Below are 26,232 nucleotides of genomic sequence, written 5' to 3' on the forward strand. Positions count from 1 at the left end.
AGATATACACATGCAGGCAAGCACTCATACACAGAAAATTTTAAAATGTTTAATTACTAGGCATGTAAATCACTAACAAAATACCAGAAACTGTACAGATGATGGTATTATTAAAGTCCTCAGAAACAGCTATTCATAATCTTATAAATTTACTTAAATAAGCAAATAGAGGTTGTCAAACACTATGTACTATAGACCCAAACCAGAAAATAATTTGTTTGTCTTATTTATTTTGTCTTATTTTAACACCTACTTGTTCACTCCCTATTACAGCTGCTTTTACACTATAACAGCAGAACTGAAGGGCTACAAAAGACTAAGAGCTGGGGCGGCTCAAGGCCTTAGCCCTAGCACAAGAAAGGGAGAAGGGGAGACAACCTGAGCTACACAGCAAGACTGTGTCAAAAACAAAAAGAAGAGGTAGGGTGATAGTTCAGTTGGTTGGTAAAGTGTTAGCATTGCAAGCATGAGGTCCTGGGTTCAATCCTCAAAATTTGTGTAACAAAGCCAGAGTGACAGCACAGGTTTATAATCTCAGGTTGGGCAGGCAGGAACTGGCAGGTCACTGGAACTCCCCAGAGAGCCAGGCTGGGCCAGTGAGAGACCTTATCTCAATTTAAGAAAAAAATGAGAGTGGCTCAACCGTTAAGAGCACTTACTGTTCTTACAGAGGACCCAAGTTCGATTCCCACCACCCACATAGCAGTTTACAACCATCTGTAAGTCTAGTTCCAGGGGATCAAATACCCTTTTCTGACCTCCTCAGGCACTAAGCACACAAGTGATAGACATACATACAGGCAAACATCCATAATAAAAATTTTTAAAGGGGGTAGATAGACCTGAGGAATGGCACCCAAGGTTGTCTGTTCTCTGGGGTCTACATGCACATAAGCACACACACACACACACACATATGCACACATACACCAAAAAACCTAACACGGGTACACAAGTACATGTACATGCAACTGCATGCACACACTCTTATTCGAGCAGCTGTATAAGCAGGTCCTCACCAATCATCACGATTGCTAGATAACCTTTGCCCTCACTTTCCCATATTCCCACAGAGACATGGTCTAGTGAGAAATCTGCAGAATTACTGTGCCTAAGAAAACATCTGCTGAGAAGAAGATGAGAAAAGTAGGTATCCTTCAAAGGGGGAGGGGAACATGATGGCACTCACTTTAATTCCAGCTCTCAGGAGGCAAAAGCAGGCAAGTTCAAGGCCAGCCAAAACAACATAGTGAGTTATAAGATATCCAGGGCTATGTAGAGACACTGTCTCAAAAATGATAGATAGATAGATAGATAGATAGATAGATAGATAGATAGATAGATAGATAGATAGACGGGTGGGTGGATGGATGGATGGATGGATGGATGGATGGATGGATAGATGATAGATAGATAGATAGATAGATAGATAGATAGATAGATAGATAAAATTTTAAAAAGGATATTTTACTGATGAAAGCTGTGGTTAGCCCTTTCTGTTCCCACTAACTTAAGCACAAAATGGATATAGATAAATGTGTAAAATAAACCAGCCTTAGGACCCTGTCATCACTGAGAAGCTGAATCAGATCTTTACTTGTGAGAAAAACAAACTCATTTTGTCCAAGCCACTGTTCTTTGAGTGATCAGTTGACTTGCAGCAAACAGCTTACACAACTCACTGACCAGCCTTCTCCTGTACTTCTAACAGGGTCAGACAGACTAGCAACAGTACAATTAACATAACCAGACACTAAAGGGTAGGCTCCATGCAGGATCCACCACAGCAGACTCCCGAAGGTGGCTATACCATAGGCACTGCAACTCAGATCGCCCCTACTCTCACTAGAACTCAAAACATATTCTGTGTAGGATCAACCTCACCTCAATTTACAAGCTGGATGAAGAATACAATAAAAAACTAAAAACAATATAAGTTTTCGGTGCTATTCTCAAATGACCTTCTTGTGGATTATATAACATGAATTAACATAAGGGACTAAAATCATATATTTCCACCTTGCCTCTGATGTAAATAATAACACTATTATTATTATTATAGTATAATAATAAAGCAGAAAAAGATGAGAAATCTAAAATATAATTAAGGACATATGCAAAGAAAAGAAATACAACCACACATCTTCACAAATGCAGAAGACTGTCTCGTGTTTCTATACTGCTACTTGTAACTTCCTCTATATCGAAACTTTCCCTCTTACAGGGAGGAAAAAAACAAAGCTCAGAAAACTTCAGGGCCCTAAAGGATAAATAAAAACCTGACCCTATCCTATACTGATGAATATCTTACATATCACCTTAGAACCTTCATCTGGCGATGGATCGAGGTAGAGACAGAGACTCAATTTGGAGCAACGGTCTGAGCTCTTAAGGTCCAAATGAGGAGCAGAAGGAGGGAGAACATGAGCAAGGAAATCAGGACCACGAGGGATGCACCCACCCACTGTGACAGTGGAACTGATCTATTGGGAGCCCACCAAGGCCAGCTGGTCTGGGAATGAATAAGCATGGGTTGAAACTGGACTCTCTGAGCATGGCGGACAATGAAGGCTGATGAGAAGCCAAGGACAATGGCACTAGGTTTCGATCCTAATACATGAACTGGCTTTGTGGGAGCTTAGCTTGTTTAGACGCTCACCTTCCTGGACGTAGATAGAAGACCTTCGTCTTCCCGCAGGGCAGGGAATTTGGACTGCTCTTCAGTATCGAGAGGGAGGGGGAATGGTGTGGGGGGAGGAGAAGAGGAGTGGGGATAGGGGGAGGGGAGTGGGGGGAGGGGGCAATATTTGGGAGGAGGGGAGGGAAATGGGAAACGGGGAGCAGGTGGAAATTTTAATTAAAAAAGAATAAAAATAAAAATAAAAGAAAGAAAAAAAAACCTGTCTTTGAAATTCCCTTGGGTGCCAATTACCTTTCCTATTGCTGACACCTGCAAAAGCAACTTGAGGAGAAATGTTTGTTTGGGCACAGTTCAGGGCATAGTCCACCATGGCAGGGAAGTGTTGGCATCTGTTCCCATCCCACCCACGGATATGTTGAGGGGTATTTGTTTACAATGTGTGAAGAAGTGTCACTGTGGCTGGTTTAATAAAGAGCTGAATGACCAATAGCTAGGCAAGAGAGACTAAGCGGGACTTCCAGGGAGAGAGAAACTCAGAGAATCTGGTGCAGCAGGTGATACCAGTGAGACACTGCAAAAGTCAGACATACTGAATGGGAGAGGTAAAAAGCCGCGTGGTATAACATAGGTTAATTTTTAAAAAGGTTAATTTAAGTTATAAGAGCTAGTTGGAAACAAGCCTAAACTGAGGCCAAGCTTTCATAATTAATAATAAGTCTCCATGTCATTATTTGGGAGTTGGTGGTCCCAACAAGAAAGTCTGACTACATATGGTGTCCAAAATGGAGGCACGAATATCCACATAGGACCTGAGGGGGAAAAAAAAAAGAGTTCCAAACACACAAACTGAAGACAGACATGGCTTCCTATTCCCACAGTCTCAGGTTGGCTGGTGTTCATGGCATACAGAAGCATGGCTCCCAGCTGCTGCCTACAGGCTTGAGGTTCAGCTCTCACAAACCCAAGCTTGGGTAGAGCCAGCTGCCAGAGCCATGTGCTAAGTAGAACCATGTGGCGGATTGCCTGGCCCTTTAAGGTTTGGCTCCTGTGGTCAGAGAATACTGCATGCACCCAGTAAGGCCGGTTTCAGACAGAGAAAACTTCTGAACAGGTACAATAAAAAATGGGTATAGACTGTCATATAAAAATATAAATGCTTTAAAAATAATAAAGTCTTTAAAGAGTGAGTAAAATTATATAAAAAGAATAAGCCATGTAACGGTGGGAAATATTATAACAGGGAGTTTGGGCCTCCTATGGTGCTTTGTTACCGTTAAACTTTTTGAATGCTAATGAATAGAGAACAACATCTGGTGAGAGACACTGGATTAAGTAAGGGACTGCTGAATTAAATCAGCCTATAAATTTTATGGGTGCCTTAATTTCAGAATGGGAGTCAGGAAATGTTTTGCGTTTGGGGGAGAGGTTATACCTTGTTTGCACAGGAAAAAAACTATGAATTCCTTCAAAGTTAGTGAAGATCACATTTGATGGGTGTGGGGATCCTGAGGATCTTGGTTGCAGATATGAGGGGGAAAGCCAGGAAAGACTACAAGACAGGTGACATTTATGCTGATCCTTTTACATGGGAACAGCTCTGAGACTGGAGGAGACATAATAAATCTTGTTGGCTACAGAATCCTCATGCTTTATTATTTACATGCCATCCCTTTATATGGCATGGATGGAGATTTATATATCCAGTTTGGCTATACAGTCCAAATGGACTTAAAAAGTTGACAGATGTCTTTTACCTGATCAAATATAGAGCAGAGAATCATCTTTAACTGACTTGAGAACACTACACATTCCATACTTGTGTTAATGCAGATATGTATGTTACCTTTAAAAGTCTGTGTTTTCAGAAAAAAAGGACCAATGAAGACAAGTAGTCCAGGTGATCCAGCCTCTCAGAGTGCCTCTGCTGCACTTTCCTCAAAAATCTGCATTCAGAACAACTTCGAAGCTGCTAGCTGAGATGGTCCAGCCTCACAGACTACTCCAGTCAGGACTTCAGAGAAGCCCTGCACTTTCCCATTACACAGAGACTGGACAACAAATGTTACAGCTATTTTCCCAGGACTTGACCATTATCTCAGTTTTCTCAGAGTCCCCTAAAGATACAATTATCCCAGCAGGAAGTAATTTTAAGAACATGACGCCCACATTTCCAAGAGATGGGGTGGGTAATTTTATTGTCAATTGGTGGGTTATGGGTGCTTGCCATTGTTTAGCAGGGCTTACTTGCAAATTGTTATTGGTCATGGTCAGAGAAAAAAGCTAAGCTAAAGAGGTTAGACTGAAGGTTTTCTTTCTGAAAAGATAAAAGGGGAATAAAGAAATGATAGGATAAAATGGTAGATTATTGAATCTACTTTTAAACTAAAAAGCAACTACTAGTCACAAATATTTTACATTGATATAGATTTTTATATATTGATACAAATGTAAGGTTATTTTTGTTAGAACATACTATATATGTGTAAATATATGTTTCTACTTTTATTTAAGATATTTTGTACATTGATACAAATTTAAGATTACTTTTGTTTTAATAGCCTGTGTGTACATTTCTACTCTTTTTTAAAGTAGTGTACCCATGCAGTTCATTTTAAAATGTAATGTAAGTTCTAGTTCTTAAAAGTTATTATTATAAACTCTTTAGAATAATTAAGAAATATAGGTTACTAGTCAGTTATAACAATCTAACTTGTAGTCATATTAGGTATGTTTTCAAGGTTAAACAGACATATTTTAGATAGATAGGTGGTCTTCAAGCACTTCAGAGATTTACAGAATATGGTATTAAGAAGTTTTAATAACATAAAGCTTTTTATGACAGTGAGATAGGTCTGCTCCTGGCAGTTCCAATCTACTTCATAAAAAAAGATGATGGGTGTCGAAGAACCTCCGTATGGAATTTGCTTTCATATGTGGCAAAGCTAGCCACTGGGCAACTGCCCCTGCCTAGAGTGCAGACAGTATGCTGTCCAAATTGGACAAGGACACAAAAGAAGGTGACTGCGAATTTTGCCAAGACAAGGTAGGACAGTTTTTTCAAAACTCCTGCTTCACAAAAAAACTCTGTCAGATATTCTAGGCCTGGAGGCTGAAGATGGATGCCCCCATATTACAGAGGAATCTTTTTTTTTTTTTTTTTTTTTTTTTTTTTTTTTTTTTTTTTTAATGTGTTATAATTTTATTTTTTTTTTTTTTTATTCTTTTTTAATTAAAATTTCCACCTGCTCCCCGTTTCCCATTTCCCTCCCCTCCTCCCAAATATTGCCCCCTCCCCCCACTCCCCTCCCCCTATCCCCACTCCTCTTCTCCTCCCCCCACACCATTCCCCCTCCCTCTCGATACTGAAGAGCAGTCCAAATTCTCTGCCCTGCGGGAAGACGAAGGTCTTCTATCTACGTCCAGGAAGGTGAGCTTCTAAACAGGCTAAGCTCCCACAAAGCCAGTTCATGTATTAGGATTGAAACCTAGTGCCATTGTCCTTGGCTTCTCATCAGTCTTCGTTGACCGCCATGCTCAGAGAGTCCGGAATCAACCCATGCTTATTCAGTCCCAGACCAGCTGGCCTTGGTGGGCTCCTAATAAATCAGTTCCACTGTCACAGTGGGTGGGTGCATCCCTCGTGGTCCTGATTTTTTGCTCTTGTTCTCCCTCCTTCTGCTCCTCATTTGGACCTTAAGAGCTCAGACCGTTGCTCCAAATTGAGACTCATTACAGAGGAATCTTGAGTGACTGTCCAGAAAGTCAGATGTCTCAATTGTTTCTAGTTTTAGAAGTTGTTTGCCCTGAACTTTCTGTTTACTCAAGTAATATTTTATCCTTCTTAGGTCTCTGATGGAGTTGAAGAGTAGATAGTTAAATCATTTTCTTTGTTACCAAATTCAGAAAAGAAACTTACAAAAAGAGATATAAAGTTTATAAAGGTTAATAGACATAAAAGCTTAAGTTGTTTATCTAAAAAAACAATTTTAAGGTTTAAATATATACTATTAGGTTGGTAATACAAGTTATGATAGAAAGTGGTTTAGTTATAAAACTTTGGACTCACCAAGATAGGATAGATAATAGAGTATTTTCTCTGAATTTGCCAAATATAAATGGACTGGATTTTGTAAGTGTAACTCTTACTTGATAATTGTTCTTATTGTATAGAATTTTACTTTGTTAGAGTTAAAACCTTTCATTTTTATTTGAAACAAAAAAGGAAGAATTGGATGTGTCACTGTGGTTGGTTTAATAAAAAGCAGCCGGAGCCATGAGCATATACAGCAGATGCCTGCTCATATTCAACAGGTAAACCCACCAGATGAAAAACTCTCTGGTGGGGAGCCCCACTTGGTAAAGACCGTGGGGTCACTGACTGTGAATCGGTTGCTTCTGTCTGTAGTTTTTCTCATGTGCCACTACATTTTTTCCTGAAAACAGCTCTCCACCCAGTCATATCCCTTCCTGTCTCCACCTTCCTAGTGCTGGGATAAAAGGCATATGACTCTCAAGTACTGGGATTAAAGGTGTGAGCAATCACTGCCTCTGTTTCTCTTTTAGACTGGTTCAATCTTGTGTTGCCCAGGGTGGCCTTGACCTCACAGAGATTAGTCTGCCTCTGTCTCAAGATTAAAGGTGTGCACCACCACTGCCTGACCCCTACGGCTAATTAGTGACTTAGCTACACATTCTGATCTTCAGGCAAGCTTTATTTGTTAGATCACAAACAAAATATCACCATGGAGAGATTTGTTTTCAAGATGCAGTAATAAAAACACAGCTTACACGGGAACCCCACTTAAACCAGTAAGATAGGATAGAAAAGGAAGAAGACAAGTTGCTTCCTGAATCAATTTCAAAAGAAAAGAAAACTTAAAAATAGTAGCTAGCACCCTTTGTTCTCGAAAATTAAATAATAACCTATGTGTAAATGGCCCATGGTGCACAGGGGCTCTAAAAGCAAAGCATTATAGTCGAAATTAAAACAACCTACCTTTCAGCAGTAAACGCAGACTCTGTGTCAATGTACACCACAGCCCCTTCTAATCCTCCCATGTTGGTGGGCAGTGTAGCTAAAACGCTCATCATCATACAAAACTGAGTTTTTCCGCAGCCTGGTGGACCTGTAATCTAAAAACAAAGTGATGTTATCTATAAAATTTGAATAAACACTGTAATTTAGTCAAAGAAAATTATTTTAGGATCTGCTAAAAAAAAAAAAAAAATAAAAAAATAAAAAAAATAAAAAAAAACCAATGCAATGAGCCTGGGTTCCAGGAGAGAATTAAGCTCTACTTCCCAAAGACACCCACTGTATGTAACAACTAACTTTCCTCTTACTGCTGTATGCTTGGGATGCATATCCTTGGGAATAACGAGAAAATGCTCACTCAGTTACCTTCTGTGCTCTGTTACCAGACGTGAAGTTAAAATTAAGAAAGGCTAGACGGTGCACTCACTAACGGTGTATACTGGTGCTGACGAATGACTCTGTGAAAATGCTACTGACTGGTAGGGGTTTAATCCTCTAGGCAATAGATGGCACCGTTACTTGTCATTCAAAGAGGGTCAGTAGATATGACAGAGCACATAGCTTGTCTGTCCTTTTTTTTGTTTTTATTTTTCCTGGCTGGCCCGTAACTTACTATGTAGTTCAGAGTAGCCTAGAACTTACAGAAATCTGTGTTTCCACCTTAGTGCTGAGATTAAAGAAATGTACTACCATATCCAGCTTCTTATCTTTTAAATATATATATATAATATAATTTTAAAATATAATTTTATATTCACTAAATTTATAATTTACTAAAAAGTTATAATATATAATACATATTATATATAAATATAAAATTTACTAAGTATATATAGTAAAATACATATGTATATATGTGTTCTTCCTTCTGTCAGGTCAACAGCTCTTTCACAGTCTTTACTATGAGTTGTGCTTCAATGGATTTTCATGATCAGTTCTCTTCTCATCACAGAGTACCACAAAGATTCTATATTTTACAGCCCAGATGTTTTCCCAAAGGCTCGCGCCCTCGGAACTTCGTCCTCAGTTTGGGGTAGCAGAAACTTTAACAGGGGAGGGCTGATGGAGGACGATTAGGTCAGACAGGAGAGCAGAAGGGATTATTATACCTCTTATGGAGTGTTATTTCACAGGCCCTATCTGCACACAGTACTTTCCTTTTTGCTTTTCTGCCATATTGTGGCACAGCCTGGTGAGCTTTACCAACAGCTATTGTCATGTTGTTTGGATCTTCTAACCGTCATATTCTGACCCAAATAAATCTCTTTACTATATAAAAGTACCCAACCTCCAAAATTCTGTTATGGCAAATAGTCTAGTAATAGACTCAAACAAGTTTTTATAAAATCTAGCAAAACTTATATCATTTGAAATACTCTTTTGCCCATCTAAAATTAACTTCTGTGTTGTCTGCTAGTCACCTAAAAATAAAAGCAACAGAAAAGCTAAAAGATTTTTACAAGAAACATCCATATACTCATCAATTACCATTTTACTGTATTAACTATGCGATTTCATGCTGTATTAGTCTGTCTGTCCATCTCTCCATCTATTTACTAGGACATTATGGGTTTCTCTCTTTTATGCTTCAAGATAAACCAGACATCAACATACCTTCTCCCAGAAATTCTGCACACATATCATTCTCCAGAGTTTAATATGTATAGTATTTTTTCCTTTGACTTTCTCATAATGAAATATGTGAATATTTGATGAATATTAACAAACCTATGATGTGGGAGTTCCCTGTGTGTGCTGTGATTACCATTAATGAATAAAGAAACTGCCTTGGCCTGTTGATAGGGCAGAACTTAGGTAGGCAGGGAAAACTGGACTAAATTCTGGGAGGAAGAAGGCAGAGTCAGAGGGACACCATGGAGCTGCCGCTGGAGACAGATGTGCTGAAGCTTTGCTGGTAGGCCATGACCTCGTAGGGATGCATAAATTAATAGAGATGGGTTGAATTCATATGTAAGAGTTAGCCAATAAAAAGCTAGAGCTAAGGGGCCAAGCAGTGATTTAAATAATACAGTTTCTGTGTGGTTATTTTGGTTCTGGGCAGCCTGGATGAACGAGTGGTTCCAAGCAACAAACATACACATACGTCATCTATGAATTACTTGCGTATAGTACTGGGGATTGAATTCAGGGGTGATGTGTGCTAAGCAAGTAGTCTCATGCTGAGCTACAATTCCAGCCACATATATGTAATCTAAATTGCTATCAAATTAAACATTACTACCCCAAAAAAATGCCCTCATTCATTATTTCCTAGTCAAGAAGTCTGAGCAAGTCTGATGGTACAGGCTTATAATCCTAGCTACTTGGGAAGCTGAGACAGGAAGAATCAAGGCATCTGTGAGCTACAGCGTGAGTTCAACATTTTTTTATTGTTGGTTTTTGGTTTTTCAAGACAGGTTTTGACTGTAGCTTTGGAGCCTGTCCTGGAACTAGCTCTCATAGACCAGGCTGGCCTCAAACTCACAGAGATCCGCCTGCCTCTGCCTCCCGAGTGCTGAGATTAAAGGCGTGCACCACCATTGCCTGGCACCTAGGCAACATTTTATCTCAAAATGAGCAATAGATGTAACTAACCAGTAGGGTCCTGAGTTTCACATCCAGTGCTGAAAAAAAATCTATGCAGGATGTCTTTCATTTTTGAGGCTATCCCTTCCCTGTCAATATCTTTACCTCAATGACATATGCGCAAAAAAAGTGGTTCTTAATGGATTTCATTTTTGAAACAGAATCTAGCCAGTCAGATAATCTAGATCATACTAGAAAAACATTCACACTTTACACTCCTTATTATTCCTATCATTATTGTTGTTGTTACACTTGCATACTAGACACAGTCCACCTGTGTTATCATTATTATTATTATCATTACTCTTGTATATCATGCAACAGTCCACATGTGAAGGTCAAACAGGAAATTCAGTCACTAGGGTCTCTTCTTCCACCATGGGATCTGGGGACTGAACTCGAGTTTTGGCTTGCATGGCAAGCACTTTACTCTCTAACCATCACAGGAAGCCCCCTTTAAATTGTTTTTATTCCAAAGTAGACTCTCACTTTGTAGTCCTGGCTAGCCTAGAACTCACTATGTAGACCACTATGTGACCTTGAACTCACAAAAACCCAACTCCCTGTCTCCTACGTGCTGGGACTGAAGGCATGTGCTACTCCTTGCCAAAAATATTTTTGAATACTTTACATGTATAGCACTCTCCCTTTGATTGATCAAAACTGAATAACTGACCAATGTCAACACGGATCAAATTGTTCATTACATGTCACAACAGGAGACACTCCAGTTGGGAAAAGTTGTACATGAGTCTTGAAACCGAACTAATGTGTGCATGCTAGAGGGTGAAAGGGCAGAAAAATGGAGGGCGGGCCATCTTCCAACGCATGCTGTCTAGGGCCAGTTCTGGGATCTATCTTTGATTTAATGAGATTAAAGCTGCTAAATGCTTGGTCATTTAGTGGAATGCAATTTAAATGACACATATGAAATATTCAATATCAGGTACTATGAAAGTGTATGGTATTAATTTATTATTTTCTCTCTGAAAACATCTACCTAAAAAGCTGCAAAGTTAAGTAAAGTATCATTTTCTCTCATGAACTGCCTTAGTACAGTATGGAGAAACACAACATCATATCTAGGTTGGTTTTGGCTATTTTGAGTTTGATTTATACTATAGTAACTATCTCTAGAATATTCTTAGTATATTCCTTCTTGTTAGCTGTGTATGTGTGTGTGTGTGTGTCCAAATATACAATTTTATGGTCTTCCAGGAGTTAAATTTCATTATTTTTCAGGTTTATTTATTGGGGAAAAATATCTCAACATTAATAAATTTAGCTTTAGACAGTTTAGCCCTGAATTCCAGCATCCAAACCACAAGATTTCAAGCTGTGTTCGGTTCCCAGCTTCTACCCAATGGTGGTTAGAAAGAAAAACTTGCCAAGCTAGAGCAGTCAAAGCTGTTTGCTTCTTGGAAACATTTGCACACAGAAACACCGTAAGATACAACCAGCTGCACACAGTTAAGCTGAACCTCAACACCTCTCCACAAGAAATACAAAAACATCAGGAGGAAAATCCTTAGTGAAGACCATTCAAGTATCAGCAAGAGAGCAAACTAGTGACACATCTGAGGAGAAAAATGCTATTCCCAATAAAAAGAAATCTAACTATCTGTTTAAAAAAAAAAAAAAAAAAAAAAAAAAGGAAGGAACGAATGAACGAACCTATTCACTTCAACCTGAAGCTCAATTGCACGGTGAAAGAGAATGTGAAGCCTAGACCTGCTAGGACCTCACATCTTACCAAGTTAACTCTGCACCCTGGGGCCTGGGGCAGCGAGATAGTGTAATCTGCCAAGCCACTACTTGGCAGAAGAAAATTAAGGCTTTTCTGGCCCTGATCTAAAACAAGACAGCTCCTGGGAACTTCCCTTTTTCTCTAGTGACCCCGCATTTAAGAACTTGTCTGTATTTGCTCAAGAATTATGCACAAATATGGTTAGGTCTTCAGACCTACCTAATTCATTTCATAACTACCTCTCCCAATCCTAAAACTAAAAATAAAGAGCCAAGAATCTCAGAAGGCTGCTGCACTCTGCCTTGTGAAAGAAAACTGGATCTTAACTTACAGAACATCGGCATGTTTATATCTAAGACTCTCTGTGCCATTAGTACATATTGGTGGTGGGAGTGGGTGGGTGTGCGCACGTAAGAAGAAAGGAGAGAACCAGAACAGTAAAAAAGTAGGACGTGGAAATGCAAACATTGCAAAATACACATAAAAATCAAACAGCATGAAGACAAATAGCCGTGAATTTAGCAGCATTTCCTGAACATGTTATGTGAACAATCCTAAGAAACCATTAGAAAATAAAGGTATATCTAAAATGAGGAATGAGTGAAGACATCAACAGTGCATGCTAAAATCTTGGGGTGACTGGAACCTTTCACAGAAGTGCATCAGGTAAACAAATCAGTGAGGGTATCACACATAAACAATCCCCACCTGAAATCATTCCCTATTTTTCCTACCACTGTGGCTATACGTGGACCACAACTGTAACTGAACAAGATAAAACTCATCTTCCTAGATCTGGAGGTCCACAGCCAGAAAAATTAAGATTTGCTGCAGTTGTCAACAGTGAAAGGAATCTAATGACCATGTAAATCTTACACATTTCTATTGCAGGCCCTGTAGGTATCTGAGTTTACAAGCCTTGCTCTGTTCTCTCCTGAGACCAAGTAGGCCACACTAATCAGTCAATGAGAAGAAAGAAAAAAACCTGTAATATGACTTTTATCCAAGGGAAAATGGGGTGTCAAATAAGGACTCTGGCAACTGATACTGATACTAATCTCAAATCATGAACAAAAGCGTATAGATGATACAGGAAATACCAATAGTGTAAATAGTTAGCAGTGCTCCCAGGTTGGTCTTCTGGAGGTACTCTTTGAACCAAGCTACACAGATATGACATCTTTTGATAGACACGAGCTTGGACCAGTTCCATAGATGGTGTAATATCTATATTACAAAATGAAACTACCAAGCCTGGCGACGATAGTCCACGCACGTCTTTAATCCAAGCACTCAAGAGGCAGAGGAAAGCGGATCTCTCTGAGTCTGAAGTCAGCCTGGTCTACAAAGCAAGTTCCAGGACAGCCAGGGCTACATAGAGAAACCCTGTCTCCAAAACTGAAATAAATAAACAAAAAATAAAGTGAAACTACCTTTTTAAGATTTCTTTTACATTTATTTATTTATTTATTGGGGTCACATCAAGGTGTGTGTAGAGATCAGAGGACAACTTGTAGGAATTGGCTCTCTCCTTCCACCATATGGGTCTTAGGGATGAAACTGGGGTCAGTCGACTTGGCAGCAAGCACCTTTACTCACTGAGCCATCCTGCCTGCCCCGACAATACCTTTAAATACAACTCTAATTCTACCTGCTCACAATAGCATCTAGACCCATGTGCCTTTAGCAGGGGTAATGCTGACCCCAGAGGTGAAACTTGGTTTTTAAGAAAACAGCGGTTTATTCTTTTACATTAGCACAGATAGACACAAAGTACAGAACGAATGCACAGCATATCTATAGCATTTAAATTTCCATGGACAGTAAAGATACAAGAGGGCTGGGGGAGGGGAAAAACTCTTAAAAGGCTCTTTAGTGGATAATGAAAAAACTGGTAGGTAATCATTGACATAATGCAAACTTCTAAAGTTTAGGCTTCAAACTTATCTTCACTGTCCCTTTTCAATTATAACAGATTCAGAATTACTTGCTTATATAATCCACAAGTAAGGAATCACAGTTGTGTCAGGCAATAGACAAAGCCCTTGGCTCACCCCTTAGCAGTACAGCAGGACTACTGTCTTTGAAGCTCCCTCGGCATAAGCATGCCTCTGATTCTACTTCCCATCTTGGTGCAGTAACTGATGATGTAACTAATCATTCCCAGATTCAGCAAATTCATGTAAGTTACAGTTGATGATAAACACATTTAGGGGCTGTACATTTAAAGTTAAGGAAGGGCAACTATAAATCTGATGAGAGAATGTTTCCAGATTTATATTTACTCCCTCAATCCATTTCCAGCCTTTGAATGGGAAACAATGGTTGCACAATGCAAGTCGATACCTCCATCTCTACCTGTACCACTCTTCCTACCGCCACACCAATCGCCACAGACTCAGAAGCTGGAAAGAATACTCATTCATTATCTTAAGAGTTCTGGAGATCAGAGTACTAACAGGCTTGACGGAACTCTCTGCTTAGTACCTCCTAAGGCTAAAAAGTTAGCCACTGAACTCTGGAAAGTCCAGGCTCCACTCTGGAAAGATCGGTGTCAACTCCCAAGCTCAAAACCTCTGGAAGAGCAGCCAATGCTCTTAACTGCTGGGCCATCTCTCCAGCCCTTGGAAATAACTTTTAAATAGCATGCTTAATTTAATGATCATATACAGAAGAAACCTATAATTAGAGAACAATTATTCTATCCAACCACACATGAACAATTATGGGTTGCATGATTTTCTTTCACTGTCTGAAATTACTTTTAAACTTATACAACAACTAACAGTAACAACAGAATATCAGAAACCATTTAAATTCATATCCCACACCTACTAAGTTAACATTTTCTCATTTGCTTATTATTTTATTGACCTCTCCCAAGTCTTCATATTTATGTGCAAGATACCTATTACAACTATCTGAGTCAGTGTATACATCAGTAATTCACTAAATATTTTAGTGTGTACTTCCTAATAAAGATATTCTCTTATATAATCATAGTGCAATTAACAGGTTCAGTAACCTAACATGCTCATCTTGCTAATTTCTGTCACTCACCATCATTTTTAATGATAAAATATGAAAAGCATAATCCTTTTAAAGCCAGCAAGGGTGACGCCCACTACAGTAATTATTTTAGTTAATGTATATATTTATATTGTTACTGTGTCTGTGCACACATGTAGAGGAGGTACAGAGAACACTTCCTTGGAGATGGTTTTCTCATCCCTCTCTATGTGGGTTCCTGAGATCACACTTTGAATACCAGGCTGGATAGCAAGTTTCTTTACCCACTGAGTCACATCGCTGACCCTAATATAATGTTAATCAACTTTATTAACAATTCAATTAAAACTTAAAGATGTGAGCCAGGCGATGGTGGCACATGCCTTTAATCCTAGCACTTGGGAGGCAGAGACAGGCAGATCTCTGTGAGTTCGAGGCCAGCCTGGTCTACAAGAGCTAGTTCCAGAAAGCCAAGGCTGTTACACAGATAAACCTGGTCTTGAAAAACAAAAACAAAAACAAAAAATGTTAAAGATGTGGAGCTAAAGGGATCGCTCAATAGAGAAGAGCACTCGCTGCTCTTGCAGGATCTGAGTCCAATTTCCAGTTCCCAGTACCTACACAGTGGCTCCCAGCTATCTGTAACTCTAGTTCCAGAGAATCCAACTCCCTCTTCTGGACTCTGCAGGTAACAGGCATATAAGTTTAAAAAACATAAAAGATTATTCTTAGAAAATAAAGAAGCTGGGTGTGGTGGTGTACACCTGTAATCACAGTACTTAGGAAGCAAGATGATCACAAGTTCAAAGCCAGCCTGAGCTATACAGCCAGACCCTGAATTGAAAGAAACAAACAGACAAAAAGATAAATACAGTGGAGAAATACAAAACTAAACCACAAAGAAATATCCCATACATTCATGAGAGGAACTAAAGTAAAACAGAAACAGGCATTGGTGCACGCTGACATAGATGTATGGCAGACTGTGTACTTAGCATAAGTAATGGCCTAGGTTCAAAACCAAGCATCAGAAAAAAAATGCTAAGTGTTGGTGAGAGTGTATTGAAAAATACACTGTGCATTCCAGTGAGGATGCAGGATGCTACCATCAATTTGGAAACCAGTCTAGCAGATTCTTAAAGAGCTAAGTATATTACATGATCCAATCCTTCCATTCACTCCTAGGTGAATATTTATTAACAAAAATCTATTTCACACACACATACCCATAAATGTTACATTATTTATGATAGATGAAAACTGGAAAGTACCCAGTACCTATCAACTAACGAACAGCACACACACACAAAAAAAAAATCTGTGCAGTGGAATATTCATGATTAAAAAGAACAAATTCCTTATATATACTATAACATTTAGTTACCTTAAAAATGCCATAAAAAGAAACTAAACAGAAATGACTATGAACTGCATGAGTCAATTTATATGAAATGCTTACAAGAAGCAAATCATAGAGAATAAAAAACGGATCGGCATTTGCCTGGCTTAGGATGGAAGCGAGAATCCGCTGCAAGTGAAACCAAGAGAATGCAAGCTTCCCGACTGTGATTGCAGTCGTGACTGCACGGCTAGACGTGTACAATGCATGGATTCTAGCTGTTTAAATTATACCTGCAAAAGTTGTTCTTAAAGTGTCCAAATGACATCTAAAATATCATTAACAGTTAGGAAAAATAAAACTAAGACCCTAGGATGCACAGGGAGAATTTCTGCACTCGGATGGTGGGAGTATGAGCCAGCACAGCACTGTAGAGGACCACGGGTCCTGACCGTGGGGGGTTATCCGTGTGCACACCCTGCAACCACCTAACTACTCCAGGGCAGACGCTCAAGCCAGTGGCCAAAAAAATCCTTCGGGCTTCGCATACCATATGGCCTCTGCCACAACTAATTAAACTCTGCCCTTATGTCACAAGACAACCACACACAAAATGCAAACAAATGAGTTTGGCCATAAAACTTTATTTACACAAACAGGCAGTGAGCTGAATTTAACTCCTGGGAGGTGGTTCTACAATCCCTACCCCAGATAAAAACTTCCCTATGTTATCCAGCAGCTGTGTATAAAAATTTTCACAAGACCTATTCATATCAGCGGCAAATGAGAAACAACCCAAATGTTCACTAATAACAAAAGGAGTAAACTGTGACATGTTTTCAAAATAAAATATAATACAGCAATAAAAATTATGGTCTTGCTCCCTGAAGCAACATGAAAAAAAAAAAAAACCTTAGAAATAACATTAAATGAGAAAAGCAATTTATGAAGGAGACATGAGATATGAATCTTAATCACAAATATATGGATTTTAAAGTTCAAAAATAAGCAAAACAAAAACTGTATTCCTACTATGTAACTAAAGGAAGCCCCAGAGAATGGTAAAAACCTGGGATGCAGGTAAGCTATTTTAACTGAAAGGGCCCAAAAGATTTTTAAAATGATCTAATGAGGGCAGAAAGTAAAAAAATTGTTACTAATCAGCATTATAAGCTAGCTAGATGAACCATAACAAAACACTCAAAGGCTTATAACTTCACTTGAATTCAAACAAAATTAATTAGTGAAGTGAATGAAAGTGACAAGGTGGGGAAATCACTACAATATTCGAAGATGAAACACATGCATCTGCTAATCATCTTCATATTCATTTTTTCTATATGTTAAACTCATAACTCCATCAGTCCTATAGTCCTTAAGTGCCCTGGTCCAGCCTCACCTCAAAATGACTGTGCAAAATGTAATTTTGGCACCATCTGGTGGCAACATATGCAACAACAAGCCCTTCAATTAGGTTATTCATTCCCCAACTATTTATTTAATAGGCACGTACTAGTCACAGCAGTATTTAAACCTCTCGAGGAATATAGAAAATAAAATATTCCATAAAGCAGGATTCCTATCTTTAAGAAAAACATTAAAATTAAATTATGATTATGAGAACTATAAGAAAACACTGGGGATGTAGCTCAGTGAACCAGACATTGTATAATATGCTTGAGGCCCTGTGTTTGATACCCAGAAACACATACATACATGCACACACACACACACACACACACACACACAATGTGTCTGCTCTTAGAAGTTTGCTTCTAAAAATTTCAGGCAAGTTCTCAGGAGTTACTGATAAGCAGCCTACGGGTGCCACACCCATACACACCCATACATACCCATACACACATACCAATGCAACTTTCAAGGAAAAGAGACACAGTGACCCTGAATTGCCCTCTGCTTCTTGAAACTTCATTCAGTAGGCAGAGCCTAAATTTCCTTTCCCTGACCCTGAGCTGAGATTACAGTTCTCACAATGAAGAAAATCTTTAATAATTAAATTAATTAATTAATAAAAAAATAAAATAAAATAAAAAACATTTTGGGGGGAGTAATTAGTGGTAAGCTATAATTTTGGTAGAAAATTGTATACATCAGTGTATGACTAATGATCCAGTGTTATGGATTGTGTGCTTACATAGTTAACTTTCAACCTTTGTCCTGAATATGCTTTTGGTTGGTGTAATAAACACTGACCATACTCAAAAAAAAAAAAAAAAAAAAAAGAAAACCTGTCACGAGCAGTGGTGAAATCATCAAGGACAACACCATTTCCAGCTTGCTGTCTTATATTACTCACCCTGAGTGAAGTCAGCCAGCATGTCAAGAGAAGATAAGACAGACTATGAAGACCCCACTTAGGGAAGAATTTTTAAAAAAAACAGCACCAGCCTGCCAGTGATGCCCCTAGGAGTGCACTTCTCTGGGCATCTTGACCTGTGGCTGACTGCTGGCACTGCCAACATCACTAAGCTCAGACACTCTCAAAGGCACTGTTAATGGTTACTTCATGCCACTTAACTTGAACATAATTCATTATGCAACATAAAATAATACAGTAAGTTAATGCTTCCTAGAATCAAATGCTATCAATAGCAAGAAACTAAAATAGCTCACTATAGTTTAATATATTAGTTGCTAATATATTATCAAAATTGGCTCGTACTATAAATCTTTTAAGTAGTGATCCTATTTTAAATTCCCTCCTAATACTACTTCACAAAATTGAGGTTGCACGCATGCACGTGCGTGAGCATGTGATCAACACTTGACGTCTTCCTCTACTCCTCTCCATCCTGTGCTTTGAGACAGACTCGGTTCCTTTCCACTGCACTGGCATCACAGATATACACCACTACCTGGCTTTTACACGGGTGCTGTTGATCCAGACAAGGACTCTGCCCACTCAGCCGCCTCCTCAGGCCCCAGTACTCATCACTTTCTAGAGCAATTCAAAGAAACCAAAACCGGGACACATCTAGTCAGTCAGCAACGATTTGTTTAATGCCTCTGTTTAGAAAACAACCATACTGATACTGGCTAGAACACTACACCAGCAAAGTACTTAGGACTTAATTCACATTCGTTTGCATGAGGTAATTTATGTCTCTTTTTTAACTAAACATTCTACCTGGTGCTGATACTTATAGAAGAAGGTATGGATGCCATTACCTCTGTGAGAGATCCACAAGCCACACCACCATGCAGGGCTTCATCCAAAGCAGAAAGGGTAGTAGATAGGAACGCTGGGGAGGGACCAGCAGACCTCCGCATCTTTATCTCATAAGCCTACAAAGGAAAATCATTAAGTTCCATTCAACTATTACAAACCAACTCTGTAACCATAATTCAGCTTTCCTTCCTCTATTATTCATTTTAGTAGTGAATATTTACCCAGTGCCAATGACCATACGAAATTATAAGGATGGACTATAACAAACAGCTACCATGCTCACAGGCTTATTGCAAAACAAGGACTATGGGATTCAAACACCAGGTGACAACATTGTTAACTTACAAACGTATTAGACTTACAAACTAGTTATACCTAACCCAGACATGGTGGTCTAGAGGGCTTCACTGAAGAGCTAGGTATCTGTGCAAAACTCTGAATCCACTGTTAGGTGAGAAAAGGGATGTGGACATTCCTGCCAAAGAGGCAAGGATGCACACAGAAAAACCAAGAAGTGGGAAAGAAGCAGAAGCTAATGGAAACTGCAAACCATAATAATTAAACAGATTCACTTAGGATGGCTGGAAGACGGACTGTGGCAGCAGGGCAGCTAGTGACAAGGCAGGAGAAGCATGCAGGAGAAGCATGCAGGAGAAGCAAGCAGGAGCTTCCCACCAGGAGCTCTGGGGAAGGCAACATGCCATGGGATCATCTCAAACTCAGGTTGTTTGTGAAGTACAGTTTGAAGGAGGCTGGAGAGATGGGTGAGAAATGGCCCCTAAAAGATACCTACACCAATTCCTTGCCGTTTGTCAGTGAATGTGACTATATTTGGAGAAAAGGGCTCTGCAGATGTGAATAACTTAAAGACCTTGTGATGAGGAGACAATCCTGGATTATGTGTGTAGACCACAAATGCCAACAAAAATACCTTCTAAGACACAGGCAAAGGCAACTTCAATAGAAGACGATGATGTGAAGATGGAACGGAGGGAGAGTGGCCACAAGCCAAGGAATGCCAACGTTCTTCAGCAACTAAGAGGCGAGAAAGGGATTCTCCCCTGACACTCCAGAGAGGGTGCAGCTGTGCCTGAGCCAGACTGAGACAACTTTCTCTTCTTTCTCTTCTTTAAATCCACCCACTTGTGGTAAATATAACAAACTATCATATCTTGTTTAATTTTTATTTTGTGTATATGGGTGTTTTGTCTGCATGTGTGTCTGTCAACCACATGAATGTCTAGTGACTGAAGAGACCAGAAGAAGGTACTGGATCCCCTGGAACTGGAGTTACAGTGTGAGTTGCTCTGTGGGTACTAGGAATGAAACATGGCTCCCCTGGAAGAGCAGCCAGTGTCCTTAGTTGCCAAGTCATTTCTCCAACCCCACAAATTATCATTTTGAGGAGATACTAAGGATGGCTTAGAACAGAGGTTCTCAACCTGTGAGTCACAAACCCTTTAAGACCATCAGGAAACACAGATATTTACATTAGCATTCGTAACAGTAGCAAAATTACAGTTATGATGTAGCAATGAAAATAATTTTACAGGGCTGGAGAGATGGACTCAGAGGTTAAGAGCTCTGGCTATTCTTCCAGAGGTCCTGAGTTCAATTCCCAGCGGTTGCTCACAACCATCTGTAATGAGATCTGGTGCCCTCTTCTAGCGTGCAGGCATACATGCAGGCAGAATACTATATACATAACAAATAAATCTTAAAAAAAAAAAAAACAAGTGATCAGTACTCCAGCCTCTACCACAATACGACACCAATAACCCATTACCCACTATTTCCACAACACCGTAACAGATACTTTAGTAGACCCTGAATAAGCTCTTGCTTGTTTTCAATGTGCATTCAAGACCTATCTTCTTCAAATGCATTAACTCTCCCTTTATGATTTACTACTTTTGAAATAATGTCCCAAATCCTTAGCATGGTCTTCAAGACCCCATGTTGCCTCCTGCTTCTCTCTGGCTGCATCTTTGCAGTAACTCACTGGGTTCCGCAGGCACAGCCCGCCTACCACTGAACAAGCGCCCCTCTCAGCCTGTGCATTTGCTACAGCAAAGGCCAGACACTTCCCGTCCCTTCTCCAACCCCAGTGTCTTTGTCTGTCATCCTTCACATTTCAGCTAAGCACAGGAGGGAGCTGCCCTGACCCTAAAGGGGGTAATGCCCCTTGTTGTTGAGTTGCACGTACTGTTTGCATCTGGGGAGCACAGGCCCTGCTGACCATATACAAAAGCTCATGGACACCTCCATAACTCAGGCCAGTCACTTTCATAAGTTCCAGTGGGGAGAGATCTAAAAAATCCTAAAAGGAAAAAGGTACAAATAAATATTTAGCATACATGTGTAGCAAAGACATAGGAATTAAAAAGTAATTTTAATCAAGTGTTCTTTTAATTTAAAAGATAAGCAAATACAAAGAAACTTTCAGTTATCACTGCTCATCTCTAAACAGAAGTGAAATTTATTGCAGAGAGAAAATACATGCCTATTTTACATTCTGTCATTGAGCTTCTAGGCCTTAACTCGGAGATGTAAGACAGTCTTATTACACAGACCAGCTATTACACTATTATATACTATTACACAGTCCAGCTGGCATGTCTCAGAAGATACACCAAGCAACATCATGAACAGCAACACCCAGTCCAAGTTTATGTGAGTACTGTGCTTGAGTTTGGGTTCAAATATATGCCCAGAAAGAATCAGGTTAAAAAGTGCTTGTCTTCTAGGCTAAAAGTTAACTCAGAAGCTGGGCAGTGATGGCGCATGCCTTTAATCCCAACACTCAGGAGGCAGAGGCAGGAAGATCTCTGTGAGTTCAAGGCAGCTAGTTCCAGGACAGACTCCAAAGCTACAGAAAAAAAAAAAAAAAAAAAAAAAAGTTAACTCAGAGAAAAGTACCAACTGAGAGAATGGGGATGTTTAATGTTTAATTCAGAATATAGAATAAAATGTTTAATAAATGCTTTTTAAACCATTTAAAATATAAACATGGTTATTAAATGTATTAACAGAATAAACAAAGATATTCTTGAAATAATCCACAAAAATTATACGTTGTGAAAATATGTTTATTAAAGACAAAAATCCTAAAATAAAACTTTGGCCCTAATCTGCCCTCCTAAGAGGGACTTTCTTCATTACTGTACTTAAAGATGTAGCATCTGAAAAAGAAAAGAAGAAGAAAAAAACTTCTGTTGTATCTTATTATCCTAAAAATTTACTGCTCGACTGGGGTATAACTCAGTTGCAGAACATTTAAACCTGGGGCTCAATGTCCAACATTAGTAAATCATAATAATAACCCTAATTATTAATGTCTCTCCTAAGAGAAATCATCCTCACTGTAATCTCACTTAAGTCATATCTCTCAGGTAATAATAAAAAAAAATTATAAGTGGATTAAACTTCTCAGGAACCCCAAATAAATGGCACAGGCATACTTCCTTATGCTATGACCATTCTCATCCTAAAATACAAAAATATTAGACTTCAGTAAATACAATTCCAGCTAGAGATGCAACCTAAATCACTTACAGGAAGCAGCATTATTTTGCTTACTTTTGCACATCTAAGTTTTTACTTTTATTTTTGTCTAGGCATGTGGAGGCGAGAAGTCAACATTGAATGTCTCCTTTAGTCTCTCTCTAAGAACTGACCTCTGGGACAGACGTGGAGGTCACAATGTGGCTAGCTTAGCTACCTGGCAAGCCCCAGGGATCCTCTTGTCTCTGCCTCCCTGGAGCCAGTTCAGATGTGCCAGGCCAAGCTTTTTACAACAGTGTTGGGCATCTGAGCTCAGGTCCTCACATTTACACATCAAGGACTTTACTGACTCCACCACTTCCCCAGCCCCTACAACCCTAAATCTTTATAACCCAAGTCTAACAGTAAAGGTTAACTTAAAATTCATTTGCATATAAAATGTATCTAACATAAGTTTTTACCTGACAATTAACAATCTGATGTCTGCTCAAACGATCACACAGCTCTTGTGAGAACCCCACTCGTCTTAGTTTCTTGCTGCTCATATTTCTAGATCTCCCAAAGAAGAATCTTGAAAAACATCAGAAAGTAATATAAATGATAGTGGACAGAGTAAATTGCTAATAAAAGTAAGAGAGACACTTGCTTATTGAGCATGTCTACAGAGAAAGAAGGCAACCTCAGAAAACACATTCCATACAATTCTTGGATATTACATGACTTTAACAGTACTTCATATTTACATTGTAGACTAGATTGCCTTGTGTTGCTGGGATAAAATGCTGACCAGAAGCAACTTGGGAAGAAAGGGTTTATTTGGCTTACAAATTACATTCTATTGTCAAGGGAAGCCAAGGAAGGAATTCCAGGCAAGAGCCTGAAGCAGAAACAGAAGCTGAGACCATAGAGGAAAGCTGCCTACTGGCTTGCTTCCCCTGCTCACTCATTAGGAATTCTAGGTCAGGAGTAGGACCACTCACAAGTACCCTACTCCTGAGCCCCCCTCCATCAATTAACAATAAAGAAAATGTCCCCTAAGATAATGCCCACAGGCCCAATTGATGGAGGCGACTCCTCAACTGAGGCTCCCTCTTCTCAGGAGTCAAGCTGACTACCAAGACTAGCCATCACTTACAACAATATTAAGATATTGAGCATTATTTACAAATTGTATTTGGTTATGTAATCTTCAAGATGCCTTTCCAAATAGCAACTCTACACTCAACTGTAATAATAATTAGACATCTACTATATACCAGCCATGCTCCCAATTTTATATTTAATATTCTCAACAGATTATAATGAAAGTTATTTTTTAACTTATGAGAAAACTACTCTGCAAATGTCACATATCCTGCTGATATCAGAAAAAAAAAAATAGTAGATTTAGAATTCTATCCAGGCAGTTTGACACTGAGACCTATCCTCTGAACCAGAACCATTTTAGAGGAACACAAATCTTATTTAACCCTTGCGTTTTTCTAAGAGTCAGAACAAATCTCAATCAAATGAGACTTTACTAGTATAAGTGTTAGAAATAAACATATTCATTATTGTACTAGCGGCTTACTGTCCCATATAGAATTAAATTCTGTTCTTCTTGTACCTTGCTAAATGAGACTCATGCAATATTAGTCTTTGGGCAGTTAGAACCGTTGTAATCTCTGTAATAATGCATGCAAAGAAATGGCTATGTATCTCACTGATATGGCAAAGTATCTTACAGAAATAAAAGAATAGGAACTCATTATTCCATGGAATGAAGCAATAACAATCAAACTACACATCAAAGAACAAATCTATAAACAAGAATTAAAGTATCTGCTACCACACCACTTAGTCCAATTCTGTTTAACACTTAAATAATCTGAATTACATGAAGTCCCTTGCTCTTTCTCTCCCTCCATCTCCCATCTCCTACTTTCCTCTCTTCCCACAAAAACAAAACACATTCTTTATTTCTCTCAAGGGGAATTTGTTAGAGCTGATTTGTTTCTTTAAGAGAAAAGAGAACGCTTACCTGCTATTCTGTTACCTACTGCATTTCAGATAAGGTAGTTCTAGGCAATAACATCACTTAATGAGTAAGTACAAGCCATCAAACAACAAAAACAAAAACCACTTATAACCCAAAATTACAAAGACCTTAGCAATAACCATTCTATTTAATAGTACCACTTCCATCACTTGCCCACACTACTGCTTATGGCTTTGAGTTATTCTCTACTCTACCAAATATAAATTCTCTAAATATAATATTCCCCATTTGTTTGTTTCTTTCACTCTGCTGAGCTCAAGGGTGTAAAACTCATTTCCTCTGTTGTTCATACTTACAACTGAAAGATGGCGAGATATACACTCAAATAACTACAACTATGCAACAAGTATAGTTGTAGCTGATGAAGAAACGGGGAGAAGTCTCAAAATGGCCTAAAATAAAAAAAATAGGATGAACGTCACAATCCTACTACAAGTAGCTTCCTTAAGTCGGTTTCATTGCTTAAAATGTTTTGTGGGACTGTCAGACCACATGACAATTTCCAAACTTTTAGGATTACATAAAAAAAAAAAAAACCCAACTTGATAAGGGGGGGGTCCCTTATTTAGCTCTCCCTCAAATATCAGATTGGAGGCTCAATCCGATATCGCAGAGCACTGTCTTCCTCGTGTTTAAAATAAGAGCAATTCCAGTTTCTACTCTATAGAGCTGCGGCATTAATGCTCATCGTAGGCAAGCATCACCGACAAACATGGAATTCTTCCAGCATGACCGTCCACAAGGTTAGGTTAAGTTGGGTTATGTTAGGTTCCTCAAGCACATGTCTTCCACTTCCACACGCAAAGCCTTCGATAATCAGTCTCTTCCTTTCCACGACTACTACCACGCTTAGCACATATATCTTCCTTAATCTTATCTGTGTGATTTTATAGCTTATGTCTTTCTTTCTGCTCGCGCGTGTGTCTGTATGTATTATGTATGTATGTTTGTATGTATGTATGTATGTATGTGAGACAGGAGATGGCAACACAGACTCGGCTTATGTTAGGCGCTCAATAAAAACAGTGAAGTAACAAAAGCAGCTGTTTTGGGGGGCTTGAGGGATTAATTTATTTATTGGGCCCTTAATACGCGCCAGACACTAATTTTAAATGCTTCGGGTGTTTTACTTCATCTTACACA

General features: G+C 39.0%; 1 protein-coding gene across 1 annotated transcript in view; it reads right to left on the reverse strand.

Moving 5' to 3' along the window:
• The window catches only part of Rad51b (RAD51 paralog B), a 504,429-nt gene extending 479,029 nt beyond the window's left edge, over window positions 1-25,400 (reverse strand). Inside the window, exons 1-5 of the mRNA XM_057782601.1 lie at window positions 25,386-25,400; window positions 23,513-23,621; window positions 21,754-21,867; window positions 19,547-19,663; window positions 7,638-7,774 (exon numbers count right to left, since the gene is read on the reverse strand). Of these exons, the coding sequence (XP_057638584.1) occupies window positions 7,638-7,774; window positions 19,547-19,663; window positions 21,754-21,867; window positions 23,513-23,596 (452 nt within the window). The 5' untranslated portion in view covers window positions 23,597-23,621; window positions 25,386-25,400. The remainder of the gene's footprint in view (window positions 1-7,637; window positions 7,775-19,546; window positions 19,664-21,753; window positions 21,868-23,512; window positions 23,622-25,385) is intronic.
• Window positions 25,401-26,232: the final 832 nt, after the last annotated feature.

The sequence above is a fragment of the Chionomys nivalis genome, chromosome 10 (assembly GCF_950005125.1).
Source record: "Chionomys nivalis chromosome 10, mChiNiv1.1, whole genome shotgun sequence".
Lineage (NCBI taxonomy): Eukaryota > Metazoa > Chordata > Mammalia > Rodentia > Cricetidae > Chionomys > Chionomys nivalis.